This window comes from Engystomops pustulosus, chromosome 4 (genome assembly GCF_040894005.1).
Source record: "Engystomops pustulosus chromosome 4, aEngPut4.maternal, whole genome shotgun sequence".
Classification (NCBI taxonomy): Eukaryota; Metazoa; Chordata; class Amphibia; order Anura; family Leptodactylidae; genus Engystomops; species Engystomops pustulosus.
This window is the reverse complement of record NC_092414.1, coordinates 118,776,485-118,799,510: the sequence shown is the minus strand read 5'-3', so window position 1 is coordinate 118,799,510 and position 23,026 is coordinate 118,776,485. Positions and strand designations below refer to the sequence as shown.

The window sequence follows — 23,026 nt, the reverse complement described above, 5'->3', positions numbered from 1 at the left end:
CCCTAGGGTACTTTAACCCTAGGTTGTCTGATCGATCCTATCATTTACTCCTCATTCATTACAATGTGCTGATAGTCATTGGGGAGCGGCGATCCGCGGCAAGATGGCGGCGCCCGTCGGGAAGGGGTTAAAGGGGTTTCCCACGAAAGAGAATTCTCACATTGCAATCCCCTATTGATGTTAACACAATAAAGATCATTTTAACTCCTTAATTTACATTTTTAATTGATGTTTAGACACATTATGATCCATCTAGTGTGGTGACAATGTGGTTATATTATTAGGGTACAGGTGTGTATATACACTTTCATCTGGCTTCTGACATTGTACTAACAAACTTACACATAGAAGGAGAGATGAGGCAGATCAGAAATGCATGAGATACCTATTATACAGAGGCATGACAGAGGCTGACAGACTTTTACACTGCCAGCTCTGCTACATCTCTGTTCTCACAGATATGTGCTTGCCTCCCCTTCCCTCGGATAACTTATCTGCTTGTAATTTTTAGTTTGCAGCTTCTTTCTGCTCACAATGTGCTTGGCAGGAAGTGAATCAGTGAGTGTCTGGGAGCTCCGTGCAGGCACTGCAGGAGGCGTGGCTACAGGCAGAAAGACACAGCAAGCCTGGCTGTCACACAGGAAACCAAGATGGCGGACAGACCCTAAAGTTAGAACTTACAGGGTTGTGTCTAGGGGCAACTGAAATTGTGTACAGCATGACTGATGGACTTATATCTGTGAAATGCTGTATTTTTGTTAATAACAGTGAATTAGAGAATGTGTTATTTACAAACTGGAATCAATAAATGAAAATGATTAAAAATAAAGAAGAAAAAAATGATTGTTACTTACTTAGGTTTTGTGAAGTCAGAAAAATACATTTCTGCCAGTAAATGCCAATTGATGCCTCCATTGTTACTGTACTGCAGTAACACTCCTTCTTCTCTACTATCTGCTGTATTACAGGATGGCTTTTCTCCTCCAATTTGTATATAGAACTGTATAAAATCAACCCATGTTGTATCCATGTCCCAGCTTACAAGCTGTCTCCTTCCAGCCTTTAATCAAATGATAAAAGTAAACATTTCAAATGTTTTAAAATCTACAATTGTTTTTTTTTTAAACTAGGCAGAATTTGTTAATGAAATATAATAGAAAACATGTTCACTACCCCCCCTGCCCAAAGGATCTCAAATGACAGTGTTTTTTCTGTGATCATCTTCTCCCCCTAGGGGGGTCTAAATCTACACTTATGAGGAGGAAAACAAAGTGTTGACTGGGCCTACCACGTTTCAAGGGATACTCCATTGCCTCGTTCCTAGCTAGGATCTTGGACTGGTTTCACAATTGTGGTGGGAAATTATTTTATAGACCACTTATTTATCCAAGAACACTACACAGAGAAGCATGCAGAGGGGAAAAGATAGATCAATTGAGGCACATGATTGGTCCAAGCTTTCTTGCTGTGTAATCCTGTGTCTCTTTCCTACAAATCCCAGGAATCCAATTTTTAGATTCTTACATGGTATTATATGGTACCTGCGAGATTCCATCTAATCTTAACAAGCTCACCAGATGTTTTCTAGGGCTTCAGGGGTTCAGGGGTACCATGTCAAATATTTGGTGGGGCTCTTCAACAATTTTGGCAGAGAGCGATTACTCTCATAAGGAAGCTTATCAATGTACATCTAGATAAATCTCCAGCTACTGTTATCCTCTCTGTTCTCACTGTAACAATACTGAATGCCAAATATCCAGTAATACGTCATATGCTTATTACTGCCCACACTGTTATACCTGGCTCTGGAAATCCCCCATCACTCCCACAATTGCACACTGGTTCAAAGAGCTACTTCCCCTCCAATGCATGGAAAAGCTCTTGTCTGGATCATCCTGACATATATATCACACCACATGGAAGCCCTGGATCACTTTTTCAGACCTCGTCAAGATTTGCCACCTACATTTATTCTGATAAAGTGCACCTGGACGTTCCCCTCTCCTGATTATCCCTTGACCTGTTTGGTATATTTTTCTTTGTAACTACCTATTATTTATTTATGAGACTCTTATCCGCCTCTGGTAGGCCACAACCTGCAACGATGAGGAGTACAGAAATACCATCAGCAACTTTTTTCAGTGGAGTGAAAGCAACAATCTAGTGATCAATGTCGAAAAAACAAAGGAGATGGTCATTGACCTAAAGAGGAACCAAACAGTTGCAGTACCAGTTAAGATCAATGAGTGAGAACTAGCTCAGGTCAACACCTACAAGTACCTGGGGGTGTACATTATTACAGACTTGAATGGAGGACCAATATCGAGAGGGTATGTGACAAGGTGATGAGCAGGTTGCACTTGTTGAGGAAGCTGAGGTCATTCCAAATCTCCACCATAATATTAAATATATTTTACGAAACTATGATGCATAATGTTCTACACAGTTGTCTGTTGGGGAGGAGGCTTAAACAGTAGAGAAATGAACTGGCTTAACAAGGTTAGCCAAAGAGCCCAGAGCACTGTTTCAGAGACGTTGCGTTCGCTAGAGGAAGTCTGGCAAACCAGATGTCTTAGGAAATTTCACATCACTACACACTACTGCAGCAACGGAGCAACGTCAGTCATTGCTATCGCCAGGTGTGTTGCCGTACCATAAGGTTCCACAACTCCTTCATCCCGAAGGCAATAGAACTATTTAACCATACGGTGGGGAAAGAAAAGACAAAGTCAAACACTCCCCCTCCCCCCCAAAAAAACCCCTTCTCCCACCCCCAAAAATTAAGGTAGTAATTGTAATGTTATTTATGTTGTTTATTATGTGATACAGTGTCCATGCCTTGCCTGGAGTAATGATGCACAAAACTATTTCCCAACAAGATTAATAAAGTTTATTCTATTCTATATTACTGTTTTTTATAGATTGTATCACCATTCTTGCTTGTTACATGCATATCTGGTGTCACTTGCTCTATTATGGTGTACTATCCTTACTTGGTGGACAGTACATTCTAGTGGGCATTGGTGGTCACTATACCCAAACTGGAGGTGTGTAGTTGAGGACTATACCTGGGTCTCACAACTTTGGTACATTCATGTTTTTAATTGTTGTTACTTGTGTCTCATGTATGTATTTTTCAGCCCTATACCTTGATACACTACTTTTATTTCTTGTGGTTATGTGCATATTGTTGGTATTTGTGGGCTAGGACATTTTAGGAATTTTTTATTGTGTGAATGACCCTGTTCTAAAATTGTTTTCTTGTACTACTCTTTGAGACTTTTTTCTATCACTTTGGACTATTGAATTATGAGTTAAAATAATTATTTGGATACTCAAAACGCATAGAGGAAATGTTTAGTAGAAGTAGCTAGTAGAAGTCAGGATACCATCACCCATACTCATCGCCCAGCAAGTAGTTTAGATATATGATGGAGTTAGATCAGGGGTAGGGAACCTATGGCTCGGGAGCCAGATGTGGCTCTTCTGTTGGCTGCACCTGGCTCTCAGACAGATCTCTAATACATAGTGATGGCTGCTGTGTGTCTTAGACTGATCACTGGACACAGGCAGCAATGTTACCGCTGCTTATGTCCTTTGTACGACCCAGGTATCATCGGCGCCATCTTCTAAACCTGGGTCAAAGAGAAGAGCATGGGAGTGACGAGGAGCTGGCTGCAGGGGGCTCTGGACCACCATGGACAATGATGCAAGCAGACACCTGGGACCGGAATCTAAGTGGCACCCAGTCTTCACCAGAGCCAGCCGCAAAGCAGGATGGTCTTGCTACAGTGTGGTACAACCAGGTCATTCCACTGCGCGACTTGTCCATGGTGGCAGCCAAGGTCAAGGTACAGGATCACTAGGCAGTCTCGTGGTCAGGAACAGGCAGATGGTCAAGGCAAGCGGCAATGATGCGAGATCAGGGACGGAGCAAGAGATCAGCACTGGCAGCGAAGGAGCAGAATCAGGAACAGGTCTGGGGTCACAATGGGAGGTCAACGCTTGGGAAGGAAACACTGTGGAAAGCTGCCTCATAGGCATGAAGCACTAAGATCCGACGGGGAATGCTGGGAGCCGCTGGTCTTCACAGGAACCCCGGAAGTGGGAGCGCCAATTAGCTGCGCACTGGCTCTTTAAATCTGCGAGTGCCGGCGTGTGCGCACTGGCCAGCCGGGACGGGAGCCGGAAAGTGATGAGTTGAGTGAGCTCAGAAAGGCGGTGCCGCCACGAAGAGGGGCACGGGGTGTGCCTGCGATCCGAGACCTAGATTGCAGAGGCACCTATCAAATGTGCATATGGTACGGCTCTTACAGAATAACCTTTTAAAATATGTGGCGTTCAGGGCTCTCTCAGCCAAAAAGGTTCCTGACCCCTGAGTTAGATCAACGTTAGTGACTGCTCAACGTTAGATATTTACTAGTGTCTGGAGCTGCTGAGTTACCTCTGTAGTGTAATCAGACTACACACACAGTGAGTGTACATTTACATACTAATGCATACAGTATATACATACAGTATATATGCATCAAAGTTGCATGCATACTGTTTATATACAGTATATACACACACAGCATATACACATGTACACACACAGCATTTACATATATACACACATAGCATATACACACATACTCCATATACACACATATACACACATAGCATATACATACACACAGCATATACACACACACAGCATATACACACAGCATATACACATATATACACACACAGCACATGCAGTACATAGAGTATATACACACACAGAGCATATACACAACCCCATGTACATACACACACAGCATACACACGGCATATCCACACAGCATATCCACACAGCATATCCACACAGCATAGCCACACAGATACACAGAGCATATCCACACACACACAGAGCATATCCACACACACACACAGAGCATATCCACACACACACAGAGCATATTCACACACACACACAGAGCATATCCACACACACACAGCATATACACACAGCATATACACATATACACACACAGCACATGCAGTACATAGAGTATATACACACACAGAGCATATACACAACCCCATGTACATACACACACAGCATACACACAGGATATCCACACAGCATATCCACACACACACAGAGCATATCCACACACACACACACACACAGAGCATATCCACACACACACACAGAGCATATCCACACACACAAACACCGAGCATATACACACACACACACAGAGCATATCCACACACACACACAGAGCATATCCACACACACACACAGCATATCCACACACACACACACACACACACAGCACATGCAGTACATAGAGTATATACACACACAGAGCATATACACAACCCCATGTACATACACACACAGCATACACACAGCATATCCGGCGGTTAGACCGGGTACGGAAATGCAGTGCAGTCTGCAGACTGCTGCCCGGGCCCCTGAAGCTCACGGGCCCCGTAGCAACCGCTACGGCTGCTACAGTGGTAGTTATGCCACTGCTCATTAATAAAATGTCAGGCACCAGTCTCCATTCTTTAATAAAATGTCAAGCAGCAGCCATTCCTCATTAATTTTTTTTTCAAGTTGTTAAATATCCTTTATTATTACTCATACAGCATAAACATAGTTAAACAGGAAAGAAAAATCTTTCAAACATGTACTTCTCCAACTATCGAAATACCTAAATGGCACTTTACTAGGGGGGAAGAGAGGGGGTGGGGGACTGAAGACTTGCTTTGGGAGAGGGGGGGCACCAATACAACCTGCAGACATATAAGGAATGAAGAGAAAGGAAGATGTAAAGGAAGATACAAAGGCCGGGAGGAGGGAAGAGAATGAGGCTGCATCGTACTCTCCCAGGCGTCCCAGAGGGGGATGTTTGTCAGCTATCCGAAGATACCTTAAATAAGGCTTCAGCTATTAATCTTATTGAATTGACAAATTAAAACTACGTGGTGTGGTACTCCTCACCACATAAATAAGGCTTGAAATATGATTGAATTGACGAATTAATACTGAGTGGTGTGGTACTCCTACACAGCCCTTCACCATCATTCAAATATCAGCTTCAACCAACCATCCCAATTTCGTTTAAAACTCTTGTTGTTGATTATACCTCCCCACCTCCCCACCGCACATAACCTACTAATTAACCACTTTTCTTTTTTGGAGAGAGTACTGGTATAGATATCCAGAAGAGCGATAGCAGGACATGGGGGGATGGCCCTATTGCATATTTTCGTAATGAGCTCAAAGATATAATTCCAAATAATGGCCGCCTGGACACTATCCCACCACATATGTACAGTTGTCGCAGTGGCCTTACAGCCCCTCCAGCAAAGATCACTACAATCCGAATTTATTCTGGTTAATTTTTGGGGAGTCAAATACCATCTGGTGCGCAATTTGAACAAATTGGTTATATGATTTGTACAGAGCAGGTTTCTATTTGAGTCCGAGATTGCCTTTAGCCATTGCTCCTCTGATAGGGTCAGATTTAGTTCTTTCTCCCATTATAGCATTTATGACTGTTTACCCCTGCCATAACAGAATATGATGTCCTGCTGAGGTCCCCCCCGTACCCCTGACCGAGTCTAGAAATGTCAGAAATCTAGGCCTAGGACATACCCGCTCTACTAGAAAGTCCTTTAACGAATGCGCTATGGAACTCAACCTATGATAGGTAAGCCACTCTGAGGACTTCAGGTTGTATTTCTGCCTTAATTCCTTAAAGGATAGGTACCTATTATCCTTCCTCATACATTCCAAGCTGTGGATACCAGCCCTGATCCAGTCCGTCAGGTCCAGATTTTCAGAAAGGGTTTGTATTGATTCTAAGTCTATAGTCTTGGGGGAGAATTTTACCTTATCCCACATTACTTTACAGTATTTTCTCCAGGCATGTACTGTTGAGCGTGTCGTTTCCAAGGTATCCATACATATAGTCCCTAATCTTTTTTTCCCTTTAAGCTCCAGAAATTCCCCTATCAACAGGGACTTAAGTGTCAGTAGCTTAGCCATTTCTAATTCAATAGTCATCCACCTATCTTGCATCTCACCTCCCAACCACCACTTCCTAATAGGTTCTAAAAGGGCGGCTTCTTGGTAACATGCTATATTGGGGAAACCTGCGCCTCACAAATTTTTGGGACAATACATGACCCGCCTAGAAATTCTGGCTTTTTTATATGACCTAGCCCAGAGAGCTGGTAATTACCGGTAAGATATTTTGTTTTATATAGAAAATTCTGTCGGGTAGGGATGTCACTATCAAGGAGCCCCTTTTACAGAGATTTTTAACCCTTTCCAATAACTGCTGGCTATTCAGTCTCTTAGTCTTGTCTAGGGTCCGTCCTATTTGGATACCCAAGTATAAAAAAATTCTTTTCGCCCTTATAAATTTAAATTTATCGATTATTTCCTGATTGAGTGATGTGTTTCCGTTAAAGAGGAGAAAATGGCTTTTACTGACATTCACTTTGTAATATGCCATAGATGAGAACTCCTCAATCGAGGACCCTAAAGCACTAAAAGAACCTAATGGCTCCGTGCACGAGATCACAATGTCATCTGCGTATAGACTAATTTTATATTCCGAAGTATCTGTTTTAATACCCTTTATCTCCTTATTCTGCCTTATAGAATGTGCCAATGGTTCAATAAAGAGATTAAAGAGCAGGGGTGACAGTGGGCACCCCTGTCTTGTGCCGTTCCTTAGCTCGAAACTTCTACTAGAGAAGCCCATTGCAGTTACAGCAGCGGAGGGCCTATTATACAGTCTCATAACCAAGAGAACAAAGGTTTCAGGTAGGCCCATATGTGCCATAACTGCCCTCAGAAAGTCCCAGTGCACTGTCAAACGCCTTTTCAGCATCTCTTGCAAGAGCACACTGGAAGTCCCCGATTTACTCGCAATCTGTACCAGATTAACTGTGCGTCTTATTGCATCCCTTGTCTGTTTATGTGGCATAAAGCCCAGCTGATCTAAATGTATTATGGATTCTATAACTTTTTTTAATCTAGCAGCTAGAAGGGATATTTAGAAGGGATATTGGTCTGTAATTTTCACAGCAAGTATTGTCCTTTCCTGTTTTAGGGATTGTTATTATTGCTGTCACCATTTCTTTTAAGCAGTCACCACCATCCCTAAAGTCGTTAAACAGATTGGTAAGGGGTTGTGCAAGACTATTTGCAAGTTCAATGTAAAATTCATTAACAAACCCATTGGGGCCCGGGGCCTTTGCTCTTTTCAAGTTCTTAATTACGTTAAATACTTCGTCTACAGTAAACCTTGCGCTTAATAACTCCGCTTTCTCCGAGTCGATTTTGGGGAGGTGCAGTGACTTAAGGTATTCGTCAATTTGCTCCACATTTGGTTTCTGGAACCCGTTATTATTTTCCAAATTATACAAATCATAATAAAAGTCTGCAAATAGTTCAAGAATATTTTGGGGATCTCTGATTTCTTCTCCTGCTCTATTTTTAATGGACTCAATCCTGTTATTACTTACTTTACTGGCTCTACATGCCATTAATTTTTTAGCTTTTCGACCTAACGTGAACCTTTTTAAATTGTATTTATAGAGTTTCTCTGTGTACTCATATATGAAGGTAGTTTGTAATTGTTTCCGTTATTTATTTAGAGATTCCAAGATTTCCCCGTCTCTAGTCTCTTTATGTATTTTCTCTATATATTTTATTAAGTTTAGCCTTTCAGTATTGTCCTTTTTCCATTGTCTGCTATTAAGTTCCTGAAAGATCCCTCTAATGGTAGCCTTATGGGAGCACCAAACCAGCGAGTTTAGCGTTTTCGCTCCTCCCTTCCCCTCCATACTGTTACACAGGTTCTTAACTTTACCTTCTTTTTCCGCCCGGTATAGATTCAATAGCCTTGTTTTCAACCTCCACCTAGGTTTACTTTTCCAAATCTCATTGGTGAACAAGGAGATTTTAACCCCTTAACGCTCTGCGCCGTAGCTCTACGGCACAGAGGTATAAGGGATGTATGAAGAGGGCTCACGGGCTGAGTCCTCTTCATACAAAGGTGGGGGTTTTTGCATTTTGCAGAAAACCCCCACCGCTAATAACCGCGGTCGGTGCTTGCACCGATCGCGGCTATTAACCCTCTCAACGCCGCCGGCAAAGTCGCCGGCAGCGTTTAAAAGATGGCGGCGCGCGGGCGCCGCCATCTTTTTTCCGATCACCGCGCCCCCGAACGTTATCGTTCGGGGCAGCGGTGACCTCCGAGGCGGGAAATGGCGCCCAAATGTCCGAAATGCGACTTTTACAACTTTTTACATAACATTAAAAATGAAATAAAAAATGATCAAAATGTTGCACAGACCTCAAAATGGTAGCAATGAAAACGTCGCCTCATTTCACAAAAAATGACCCCTCACACATCTCCGTGCGCCAAAGTATGAAAAAGTTATTAGCGTCAGAAGATGGCAAAAATTTTTTTTTCTTTTTTGTACACATTCGTTTAATTTTTGAAAATGTATTAAAACACAATAAAACCTATATAAATTTGGTATCACCGCGATCGCACCGAACCAAAGAATAAAGTAGGTGTGTTATTTGGAGCGAAGAGTGAAAGTCGTAAAAACTGAGCCCACAAGAACGTGACGCATGTGCGTTTTTTTTTCAATTTTTCCACATTTGGAATTTTTTTTCAGCTTCGCAGTACACGGCATTTTAAAATAAATAACATTACGGGAAAGTAAAATTTGTTATGCACAAAAGAAGCCCTCACACAGGTCTGTACACGTAAAAATGAAAAAGTTATGGATTTTTGAAGTTGGAGAGCGAGAAATGAGCCGAAAAACCCTGCGTCCTTAAGGGGTTAATAGGGGCATGATCTGTCCAAACCATTGGCAGTATCAATGCCTCCTTTATATTTGCCAATAAATTTGACCCTCCAAGAAAAAAATCAATACACGAATAGCTCTCATGGGGCTTTGAAAAGAAGGTAAAGTCTTTTTCATTACCGTGTTGGTATCTCCATATATGATGCAGATTAAATTTAACGATCAGCTCTTTAAAGGAAACCTACCATTTCAAATGGTAGGGGTAAGCTGTAAATACCGAGCACCAGCTCAGAGTGAGCTCGTGCCGGGGCTTACTTTCGTTAGTGTTATTAACCGCTGTATCGCGGTTTTAACACTTTTTAAAGTTTATAACAGAAGCTGCTTCGGCAGTGCGCGGGACAGTGCGCGCGCAACGTCTCCGGCATTTCCTGTGTAGGCGCAGCAGCGCTGAAGCAGCTTCGGCTATAAACTTTCAAAAGTGTTAAAACCGCGATACAGCGATACTAACAAAAGTGACCTCCGGCACCAGCTCACCCTGAGCTGGTGCTCGGTATTTACAGCTTACCCCTACCATTTGAAATGGTAGGTTTCCTTTAATGATTGTCCGTTTTGCGCTGGTGGTCGCATCTAAATCGGGGTTCACAATGGCATTGAAGTCCCCCCCAATAATTATTCTCCCTAATTCTGTTTCTTTATTTTTTTAAGTACTTTCTGTAAAAACCTGTGCTGGTTATAGTTGGGTGCATAGACATTTACAAATGTATAGGGGAGATGATTTAAAATACAATTTATTATAATAAATCTACCTTCCTCGTCACATATTGTTTTATTAATCTGCAGACGAAGGCTATCATGAAATGCAACTAGGACCCCTCCCTTTTTCTTGACATTACAAGCAAGGAAGACCCTATTAAATTGGTCGTTCTTAAATCTATAGATATCTGCATTTACTAAATGCGTCTCTTGTAAGAACGCAATTTTGCATTGTGTGCTAAGGATTTCCTTCCAGGCAAAAAACCCTCTCCTGGGTGAGTTTAGGCCCCGTACATTAAGGCTTAATATATCTACCATCATTTTCCCATAGTACACTCAACTTTCACTCCGTCTCCCTTTGGCTTCTCCCCCTCCTCAACCCCACCCCATCCACCCGATAATCCTTAGGGTAAGGGTTTGTCCCCCAGGGACACAGTAGACGTAGTAAATTCACGAAAAATAAGAGAAGAAGGGGGGGGGGGAATAGAAAGTGCCATAAGTAATTCTAACAAACCAAAACATTAAGCAAGTCCATATAGTGGGAGAAAATAGTACAGTCCTGGCGCATAGCTTTCCCAGGATTTGGTGTGACATTGATAGCTCCTCTAGTCACTGTGTAGAGGACACCTTGGTTTTGCAGATCTGCGGTGAAATTTACACTTTATTCCATACTAAGTCCAATTTTTGCGGGAGTGGTGGTCTGTTCTTCTGTCCTTGATTCATCTACCGGCCATCCCCAGGATTTTAGCAATTTTTCAGCTTGTGACACTGAGGCGCATATGTGTGTTACATTTTCATACTCAAAGATCAGTTTTAGCGGGAAGCCCCATCTGTATCCAACATTTCTAGACTGCAGTATTGTGGTCACATTCTTGAATTGCCTTCTTTTATTTAGGGTGCCAAACGAAACATCTTGTAGCACCTTGATATCCTTAACATGGAAGTAATGGACCCTGGCAATGATGTTTCTTGGGGCATCGATGGGGGCTGAGGCGGGTTTCTTGATTCTGTGGGCCCTGTCAATCATAAGATCAGTATCCGTTGCATCAGGTAAGTATGCTTGCATTAGATCCCATATATATACAAGGATATCTTGATCTTTTATAATTTCTGGGACCCCTCTAAGGCGTATATTATTTCTCCTTGAGCGATCTTCTAATTCAATGATTTTTGATTCCTGAAGCTCCACCTTCTGTTGTAGTCTAAGAACTTCAATGAAATCATTACACGTCTGTGCGACATTGCTTGCTTCCTCTTCTATCTTTGCGGTACGCTCCCCTAGCTATGCAACCTCAAGCTTGATTTCTTTTGACAGTGATTTCCTGTCGAGATGTATTTTCTCGTAAAATGTATCCATTATGCGTTCCATTGAGGCCTCAATATTGCTGCTTGAAGCCGTGCTGGGTGGACCCTGGCTAGACGAAGATATAAAAACATGAGCTTCAGTAGAGTTATCTCCAGTTTCTCCTCCTCGGCTGCCCTCCTCCTTTTGGGGCATAGACATGATCCCCTGTGCTTTATTTTTATTTTTCCTTAGGCTCGTGGATAGTAGCTTGTCATTTTTATGGCTTTCTTCGGGGTCTTCCTCAATCTGCCCATATGATCAGAGCCTAGTTCGTACTTATGTGCAGGGGTCACTCATTGGAACTTAAAAAAGTATATTCGCTTACATCACCTTGTATAAGTAGCTAATACTGCGTTTTGTATATGATTCAAGTATCAAGACTGCAGATTAGTCATGGATGGTAAGGGTAAGTTGATTTTATATTGACTCTCCCTTAGACAAAGCTGGGCACAGCGTTATAATTGTCTACAATAGAGTTTGTATACAGTTCCACAGTTGTGGTTTCTTGATTCAGAGTTAGTAAACAAGTTTTAATGGTATCTTTCAGCTACTCACTACTGGTCACAGCACTAAGGTTAGTCAGCATCTAATGCCCCTATGTAGGTGGAGTTGGTCACATGAGCTGGGGACAGCATTATGGTTGTCCCTAGTATATAATAAGGAAGAGCTGGTGTACTTATAATAGCGCACTCCTATTTACTCAGTGAAATAATAGCTAACAATTATATTGGGAACACAGATTCCCCTGATGCACAGTCAGTAGAGAAATATAGTTAATTAGTTAGTAGATCGTACAATGTTTAGATGGTTGATAATAATGAGTACAGGTTAGTTGGAGTTAGTAGTAGTAAGCAGGTTTTGCGGTGTCTCTCACCTACTCACACTACTGGGCACAGTGCTGCAGTTTCATCTGGTTACTTGGTTTGATGCACATTTCGGTTTATCGCAGGGCAGCTTCCCAATGTCTCCAGCTTCTGCTGCTTTAAAATGCAATAGCTCATTAAACCCCCGGATGCTGTTCCACTCCTGTCGTGGCATCATCCTCAAGGTATTCCAGCTTTGCGTCTCTTGTCCCGCTTCTCAGGATCCTCCGGTCCTCCGAGCCTCTCCGTCTCTCTCATATATTGGTCACTCCCCCGGCTGTGGATCGCTCTTCCGCACACTTCTCTATCCTAATAGCCTCCCGTGTGCACTCCCGATCTGGAGCGTCACGCCTCACGCCCACCGTCTAGCAACTCGGTTCTTAACCTCCTCAGCACGGTGACGTTCCCTAGCACACTGCACAATTCATCCGGACCCCCGTGGATGCTCCCGCTCGCCAGCTGACCGCACAGCGCAACCACCGATCAGCGCCGCGCTCGTCGGCACGTCAGCACGTCCTCATTAATGAAATGTCCAGCTGCAGCATCCCAGCATTTACAACATTCATAACATGAAACATAAACCACACACTCACCCCCCAGGAGTCACCCCAAGTGCATGAATAAATATACAAATATCCTGCTGCAAATAAATGTATTTTTCCGTAGTAATAAAATGGTTAATTTGTGTAACTAATTCTTTAAACATGGGAGGAGATGCATCTAGCCAGTGGGTAGCCACAAGTTTTCTTGCCTGATAAAATATTTTTGTGGATGATAATTTTTGAACATATGTCAAAGGAAGCAGAGTATCCCTTTCTGTTCCCAAGTCTCATAGCCTTCCAATTGGTCTAACTTTCACTTGGTTGGGTTATACCAGATTAGAGTGATATTGGTAATACCCACTATGGTCTGAAGCTTGGGACAATTACACCACACCAGAAGTTCAGCCATTTCATGGGAAATGTGTATCCCATTTATTTAAAATCAGTGACAATTGGAAGAAGTTCAGCTGTGGGGGGGGGGAGCAGTACCTGTGTCAAGAGATCAACAGGTAATATGGACGACTTATGCCAATTTATTCTGAACTCATCAATTACTAAAGTATTATGTTATGCTACTTTCTCCTCCTACCCCCTGTATTTGAAACCCACTAAGTCTGCAGTGTCCCTTAAAGAAAACCTGTCACCAGGAATGTGATTTTTAGCTGGTGATAGGTTCCAACAACTTATGATATGCTGATTTTAAAAATGACTTGGTAAGTATTCTGAATCATTTCAGTAGTTTATATAAGTTTAACTTACCTTTCCTGGCTCCCTGCCAGTAGTATATGGTGAGTCCCAGGGAGGGGCTCAGCTTGTGTGTGCATCAGTCTCCTCTCCTCCAAACTCATGCAGCTCCCTCACTCCCTCTCCACTTCCTGTGACGTGCAATGAGCAGGAAGGGGAGAGGGATGGTGTGGAGGAGAGGAAGAATGCATGAGGAGATGCATTTGGAAAATAGTTACATTCTCATAAGTATGACCAATTTGGTGTTGCAGGGAGCATAAAGTGACACCATTTTGTTTAAAAACAATGAAAGCATCTCCCAAATCGGGTTCCACAAGGTCATCAGAGGAGTCATATTGAATAGCAGAAGGATTAACACCCCTAGGTGAAGGCTGATTATAGGAAACATAAATTATAAAGAAGCTAAAAGTATTATCAATACAAAGTTCACGTCCTGTTGTTGTCACAAGAATTATCTGCCTGATTAGAACGTTTAACCCCTTAGGGACGTGGCCCTTTTTCGTTTTTGCATTTTAATTTTTCACTCCCCACCTTCAAAAATCTTTAAGTTTTTTATTTCTCCATGTAAAGAGCTCTGTTTGGGCTTGTTTTCTGCGTAACAAATTGCACTTCATAGTGGTGGTATTTATTATTCCATGCTGTGTACTGGGAAGCGGGAAAAAAATTCAGAATGCAGTGAAAATGAGGAAAAAACGCATTTGCGCTGTTTTCTTGTGGGCTTGGATTTTACAGCTTTCACTGAGCGCCCCAAATCACATGTCTACTTTATTCTTTGGTTCGGTACGATCACGAGGATACCAAATTTGTACAGGTTTTATAATGTTTTCATACATTTAAAAAAATAAAAAAAAAATTCTTCATTTTGCCATGTTCTGGCACTCATAACTTTTTCATACTTCAGTGCACGGAGCTGTGGGTGGTGTCATTTTTTGCGACGTTTTTAATGCTATCATTTTGAGGACTGTATGGGCTTTTGATCACTTTTTATAGAATTTTTTATATTTTTCAAAATGGCAAAAAAGTGGCATTTTCGACTTTTCGACAATTTCCGTTATGGGGTTAAACACTGGAGAAATTTGCTAATATATTTTGATAGAGCAGACATTTTGAGACGCGATGATACCTAAAGTGTTTATGATTTTTACTGTCTATTTATATATATATATTTTTTTTTTTTACTATTTTTTCATATTTCTTTTTAATTTTTTTAATTTTTTTTTTACCATTATTTAAGATCCTCCAGGGTAATTTAACCCTGCAGGGTCCGATTGCTAATACTATATACTGCAATACTATTGTATTGCAGTATATAGCAATTTTACAATGATTTTTAATAGCCTGCTCTCTGCAATAAATCATTGCACATGGCAAGCCTACGAGTCTCAATGAGACTCTTGGCTGCCATAGTAACCGATCGCCGCCCTCCGATGATGTTCCAGAGGGCGGCGATCGTCCATCCAAGATGGTGGCACCCATGTAACGGTAAGTTAGGTACCGCGGTCGGGGTCGACCGCGGCACTTAACAGGTTAACTGCCGAGATCGGTGCCAGCATATAGTTCTTCCTCAGTCGGCAAGGTGTTAAAAGTCTTTAATATCTTTATTCAAAATATCATTAAAAGTCTGCTAGAAATAGCCATAAGTATTCAATTAGGCTTTTCAAGGTGGCAATCCAAACACATATGTGCCCACCGAAGTCCAATAACATGCACCAAGAAACAAGTGGGCGCAATCACAGGAGCAAAGGTTAGCTTCCCACTGTAACACCTATTATCAGTGGTTGTATATAGTAGGTCTGTCTGACGCATTTCTGCATCAACCATACTGTTCGATGTGTCATCAGAGGCATACCAGGATACACTTAGACATACAACACTTATTTAACGATTACCCTGCAATTGGCACTGCAGCTAGAGCTTGCTACACACACACACATGCGGCACAGTTGCAGCCGTACGCGCCGCATGCTCCCGCCAGCTATTTCTCAGTTAGACCATGCCCCTTCCCACTAAGCCACGCCCCTTAGGGGGCGTTCCCTGCTCTTTCTCCATTCTTAGCGGTCATGTTTCTGCTAGGCCAAGCCCCTTTCTCTGCTAGGCCATGCCCGCAACAGTGCCGGATGTGGCTATTTCTATTTCAAGCAGACTTTTAATGATATTTTGAATAAAGATATTAAAGAATTTTAAACGTTCCAATCAGGCAGATAATGATTATGGGGAACATCAGGCTTAGGGGAATCATCTCCTGTTTGGCTGGATGGAGACGCTTGGCAGAGTCCTCAGGAACTGCATTCAAGACTGGAGCTGACAGCTGCAATGAATCAATGGAAAATTGATCCAGCCTGAGCAGGGTCAGATTAAGGATGGTGGGGGCCCACACTGAATCTAATCCAGACAAGGTACAGCAATCACTATATACTTCCCAAGCAATAACAATATACAGCCTCCCCAGTAATAACTATATACAGCTCCCAGTATTCACCAAATACAGCCACAAGTAATCACTATATTCAGCTCCCTAGCAATCACTATATAATGCCCCCAAGCAATCACTATATACAGCCCCACAGCATTCACTAAATACAGCCCCCCAGTAATTACTATATACAGCCCCCAGTAATCACTATATACAACCCCCAGTAATTACTATATACAGGCCTGCAGCAAACACTAAATAATAGCCCCGGTAATCACTAAATAAAGCCCCAAGCAATTACTATATACAGCCCCCAGTAATCACTATATACAGCCCCCCAGCAATCACTATATACAGCCCCCAATCAATCACTATATATAGCCCATCCAGTAATGACTATATAGAGCTCCCAGTAATCACTATATACAGCCCCCCAACAATAACTATATACACCCCCAAGCAATCACGATATACACCCCCCAGTAATCACTATATACAACCCTCAGTAATCACTATATACAGCCCCAGCAATCACTATATACAGCCCCCAGTGATCACTTTATACAGCCCCTAGTAATCACTATATACAGCTCCCCCAGCAATCACTATATAAAGCCCCCAGCAATCACTATATACAGCCCCCAGTAATCACGATATACAGCTCCCCAGAAATCACTTTATACAGCCCCACAGCAATCACTATAAACAGCCTACCAGTAATCACTATATACAGCCCCCAGTGATAACTATATACAACCCCCAGGTAATCATTATATACTACTTCCCCAGCAATCACTTTATACAGCCCCCAGTAATTACGATATACATCTCCCCAGCAATCACTTTATACAGCCCCACAACAATTACTATGTACAGCCCCTGAGCAATCACTATAAACATCCCACCAGTAATCACTAAATACAGCCCCCAGTGACAACTATATACAACCTCCCAGGTAATCACTATATACTACCTCCCCAGCAATCACTATATACAGCCCCACAGCAATCATTATATACAGCTGCCCCAGCAATCACTATATAAAACCCTTGTAATTACTATATACAGCTCCCAGTAATTACTGTATACAGCCCCCCTGTAATCACTGTATACAGCCTCCAATAATCACTATATACAGCCCCCAGCAATAAATATATTCAGCCCCTCAATAATTATTGCATACAGCCCCCAGTAATCACTGCATACAGCCCGCAGCACTCACTATATACAGCCCCTAGTAATCACTATGTACAGCTTCTGGTAATCAATATATTCAGCCCCCCAGTAATCACTACATACAACCCCTCTGTAATCATTATATACAGCCACCCCAGTAATCATTATATACAGTCCACAAGCAATAACTATATACAGCCCCCCGTAATCACTATATACAGCTCCCAGCAATAAATATATTCAGCACCCCAGCAATAAATATATTCAGCACCCCAGTAATCCCTGTATACAGCCCACAAGCAATCACTATATTCAGCCCCCAGTAATCAATATACACCTCCCCCAGCAATAACTATATACAGTCACCCTATAATAACTCATTATGTATAGTCCCCCTATTATAACTATATACACTTCCAATAATAACAAAATACAGCCCCCAGTAATCACTGCATACAGCCCCTAGCAATAAATATATTCAGCAACCAGTAATCACTATATACAGCCCCCCATTTATCACTGTATACCGTCCCCCAGTAATCACTATGTACAGTGCCCAGTAATAACTATATACAGCCCCCCAGTAATCACTATATACATCCCCCCAGTAATTAATGTATACAGCCCCCAGCAATAAATATATTCAGTCTCCCAGTAATAACTGTATACAGCTCCCAGTAATCACTGTATATAGCCCACAGCAATCACTGTATACAGACCCCAGTAATCACCATAATGTAAAGTGTATATATAGCGTAATATACCAAGTGCGTTTATGTCACTGCAAAATAATATGAAGTGGTCACACCCTAATTTCCAGAACCCTTCAGGGGAATGTGCTAAGAATCCCGGCACTACATGTTTGTTTTATACAGGTCGGAATTAGTTATTTGGCACGGTACTTTATATTTTGTTGTTCTTACATGAAAGATGCTCAAAGGTTTTTGTTATACATGAAAGCTCAGACTGTCTCTCAAAACTTCTTTGTAGTCTGCACAGGATCTTTAACCCCTTAACGCTCTGCGCCGTAGCTCTACGGCGCAGAGGTATAAGGGATGTATGAAGAGGGCTCACGGGCTGAGTCCTCTTCATACAGAGGTGGGGGTTTTTGCATTTTGCACAAAACCCCCACCGCTAATAACCGCGGTCGGTGCTTGCACCGATCGCGGCTATTAACCCTCTAAACGCCGCCCGCAAAGTCGCGGGCGGCGTTTAAAAGACGGCGGCGCGTGGGCGCCGCCATCTTTTTTTCGATCGCCACGCCCCCGAACGTCATCGGGGGGCGGCGATCGGTTACCATGGTAGCCTCGGGTCTTCTCTTGACACGAGGCTACATGGTTTATGCAGGTTCGTTACAATGAGCCAGTGGCTCATTGTAATGTAAGACCTGCAAAAACGCCATATATTGCAATACTGTAGTATTGCAGTATATGGTAGGAGCGATCTGATCATCTAGGGTTATTGTACCCTAGATGGTCTAAAAAATAGTGAAAAAAAAAAGAAAAAAAAAAGTTTAAAAAATAAAAAAAATTAATAAAATATTAAAAGTTCAAATCACCCCCCTTTCCCTAGAACGGATATAAAACATAACAAACAGTAAAAATCACAGACATATTAGGTATCGCCGCGTCCCAAAATGCCCGATCTATCAAAATATAAAAACGGTTACGGCCGGCGGTGACCTCCGAGGCGGGAAATGGCGCCCAAATGTCCGAAATGCGACTTTTACACCTTTTTACATAACATAAAAAATGAAATAAAAAATGATCAAAATGTCGCACAGACCTCAAAATGGTAGCAATGAAAACGTCGCCTCATTTCGCAAAAAATGACCCCTCACACATTTCCGTGCGCCAAAGTATGAAAAAGTTATTAGCATCAGAAGATAGCAAAAAATTTTTTTTCTTTTTTGTACACATTCGTTTAATTTTTGAAAATGTATTAAAACACAATAAAACCTATATAAATTTGGTATCACCGCGATCGCACCGAACCAAAGAATAAAGTAGGCGTGTTATTTGGAGCGAAGAGTGAAAGTCGTAAAAACTGAGCCCACAAGAACGTGACGCACGTGCAGTTTTTTTTCAATTTTTCCACATTTGGAATTTTTTTTCAGCTTCGCAGTACACGGCATGTTAAAATAAATAACATTACGGGAAAGTAAAATTTGTTACGCACAAAATAAGCCCTCACACAGGTCTGTACACGTAAAAATGAAAAAGTTATGGATTTTTGAAGTTGGAGAGCGAGAAATGAGCCGGAAAACCCTCCGTCCTTAAGGGGTTAAAGAAACTGGTAAATTGAACAAAAGGAGTCTTTATTAATACATTAATTACATACTTGAAACCAATATTTTATAACTACAAAACCAAACACAAAGAAAGTATTATGATTATAGCCAACAGGGAAACTGATTTTGTATTTGTATATGTACACACACCTTACAAGTATTATTTTTAACTCTTAAAGTTACATATTATTTTAAGTATTCTTAAAGCCAATATCATGATGAAATAAAGGCATTTACAATGTTTGTGCTTAAAATAACATTTTAATAACATTAAAAAATCTTCTTAAATTTATCAAATTAAATTTGAAGAAGTGTTAACCTGGGGCAATTTCACTACGGAGCCCTTTATAGAGTAATTCTAATTTTCCACATCTGTATTTTGGGTTACCCTCTTTTCTTACCAGTTAGCTAGTATTAAACCTCTTTTACCTTCCCCTAGAGAAACCTGACCCCAGCACCAGCTGACATCTAAAGTCTAGGGAGATGTATCTGTCTCTGCCTAAAAACTGGAGTAATTTGCACCTGAAATGCCATTTACCACATTTATTGAAGGTTTTAGACCATTTTTAGGCTGTTTTCTGCTTCTACCCATAAAAAGGGCCATTTCATCGGTAACTAGGGGGTGCAACCGGACAGAAAATAGCCTGTGTGATAGAAAACTAACTCCATGCGGCAAACAATCAATACTTACTGTGGTGCAGCAAACTCGACCAACTAATAGGAAGTACGACTCGCCAGTCTTTTCTGCACCAGATTAATCATCCAGCATCAGACACAGTGATTAATTTAGCCACAGCAGAGTATGGTCTAGTTCTACTCTGCACTAATCTAAAGACCAACACATTAACACATCTTCCCAGTGGGTGGTTGGCATCAAGTTTATTGTAATACAAACTAAAGCCTTTTTAAAACAGAATACATTTACATATTTCAATGCAGCTAACATTAAATGAATCCTAAATACACTCTATACATTGTTAATGTGGTAAATGACTATTATAGCTGAAAACATCTGTTTTTTATTTACATAAGTGTATATAGGCCTATTTCCAACAACCATCACTCCAGTGGTTTAATGGAACATTATGTTTGCTAACTGTGTAAGAAAGCTAATGGATGTTTAGAAAACCCTTCTTTAAGAATCCTAGCACAGCAGAAAACAGGTTGACTTATAAGAGAAGCTATAAACCTGACCTTCCTTTGTGCTGGTTGAGAATCTGGAGCATCAAATTTGTTTGTTCACACAATGGCCATAAAAAAAAAGAACTTTTATGTAAAACTTGACAGCCTATTCTTGTTCTTAGAAATGAAGAACATTCCATGCAACAAATTGCCAAGAAACTGAAGATTTCCTACAATGGTGTATCTTGCTACCTTCAGAGGAGAGCACAAACAGGCACTAACCAAAGCAGAAAGAGAAGGTGGAGGCCCCGTTGCACAACTAAGCAACAAGACAAGTACATTAGAGTCTCTAGTTTGAGAAACGGACGCCTCACAGGTCCTCAACTGGCAGCTTCATTAATTAGTACCCGGAAAAAGCCAGTGTCAATCTCTACAATGAGGAGGCAACTCTAGGATACTGGCATTCAGGGCGGAGTGAAAAAGAAAAAGCCATATCTGAGACAGGCTAACAAAATGAAAAGATTAATATTGGCAAAAGAACACAGACATTAGACAAAGGAAGATTGGAAAAAAGTGTTATGGACAGACGAATTTAAGTTTGAGGTGTTTGGATCACACAGAAGAACATTTGTGAGACGCAGAACATCTGAAGAGATGTTGGAAGAGTGTATGATGCCATCTGTCAAGCATGGCGTGATGATTGTTTGGGGTTGCTTTGGTGCTGATAAAGTGGGAGATTTGTACAAGGTCAAAGGGATTTTGAATAAGCAAGGCTTTGCAACACCATGCCATACCCTGTGGACCCTGTAGCCAATTTCATCCTACAGGATAATGAACCAAAGCACACCTCCAAACTGTACATGAACGTTTTAGAGAAGAAGCAGGTATTCTATCTGTAATGGAGCGCCCAGCCCAGTAACCAGATCTCAACCCCATAGAGCTGTTGTGGGAGCAGCTTGACTGTATGGTGAGCAAAAAGTGCCCATCAAGCTGATCCAACCCCATGGAAACCCATGGAAGCATGGGGTGAATTTTCTCCAGATTACCACACCAAATTAACAACTAGAATGCCAAAGGTCTGCAATGCTGTAATTCCAGCAAAGGGAGCATTATTTGATGAAAGCAAAATTAGAAGGAGTAAATTATTATTTCAAATGAAGAAAAATAATTTAAACCTTGTCAATGTCTGAACTATATTTTCTATTCATTTTGCAACTCATTTGAAAAATAAAAGTCATGGAAAATTGTCTTGGTGACCCCAAACTTTTGAGCTAAAGTGTAGTTTCTGTACATAGCAAAAAAACTATTACTGCAATGTATCATATATAACTTTAAGAGGATGTCCAGTCAAAATAATCTTTTGATATGTCATTGTATTCTGTTGAAAAGACTCTCTTCCAGATGTAAACCTTGAGGTAAGAAACTATGAGTACAGGGCCATTTTCCTTTTATAATTTTTATGTATTGTTATGCACTTAGGTGGAAAGAACAAAATGATATAAGACTTTGTTACATTGGTGGTCAGTAAACTTAGCTTTAGCGACCAGAACACAGATATATACAGTGTCTTGCGAAAGTATTCGGTCCTATCTCTTTCTGTATTTGCTATATTTCAGGCTTTAAAATTGATGGGAAAATAGTTGGAGCCAAATATCAAATTCCATTCTGGAAGAAAACTTGTTGTACTCTGCAGAAGACCTTAGACTTGGACAGAGATTGATCTTCCAACAAGACAATGATCCCAAACATAAATCACAATATACTATGGAATGGTTGAAAAATAAACATATCCATGTGTTAGAATGGTCAAGTCAAAGTTCAGACCTGAGTCCAATAAAAAATCTGTGGAAAGAGCTGAAAAGTGCTGTTCACAAACGATTCAGTCTCTCCAAGTGAACAACTGATAGAGACATATCCCAAGCATCTTGCAGTTGTAATCGCAGCATAAGGTGGCGCTACAAA

At 41.3% G+C, this 23,026-nt stretch overlaps 1 protein-coding gene across 4 annotated transcripts in view; it reads right to left on the bottom strand.

The window, feature by feature from the left end:
* RELN (reelin) overlaps positions 1–23,026 on the bottom strand; it is a 510,672-nt gene that overhangs the window by 189,625 nt on the left and 298,021 nt on the right. For all 4 annotated transcript variants that reach the window (XM_072147208.1, XM_072147209.1, XM_072147211.1 and 1 more), the window contains exon 25: positions 855–1,060. In XM_072147208.1, the coding sequence (XP_072003309.1) occupies positions 855–1,060 (206 nt within the window). The remainder of the gene's footprint in view (positions 1–854; positions 1,061–23,026) is intronic.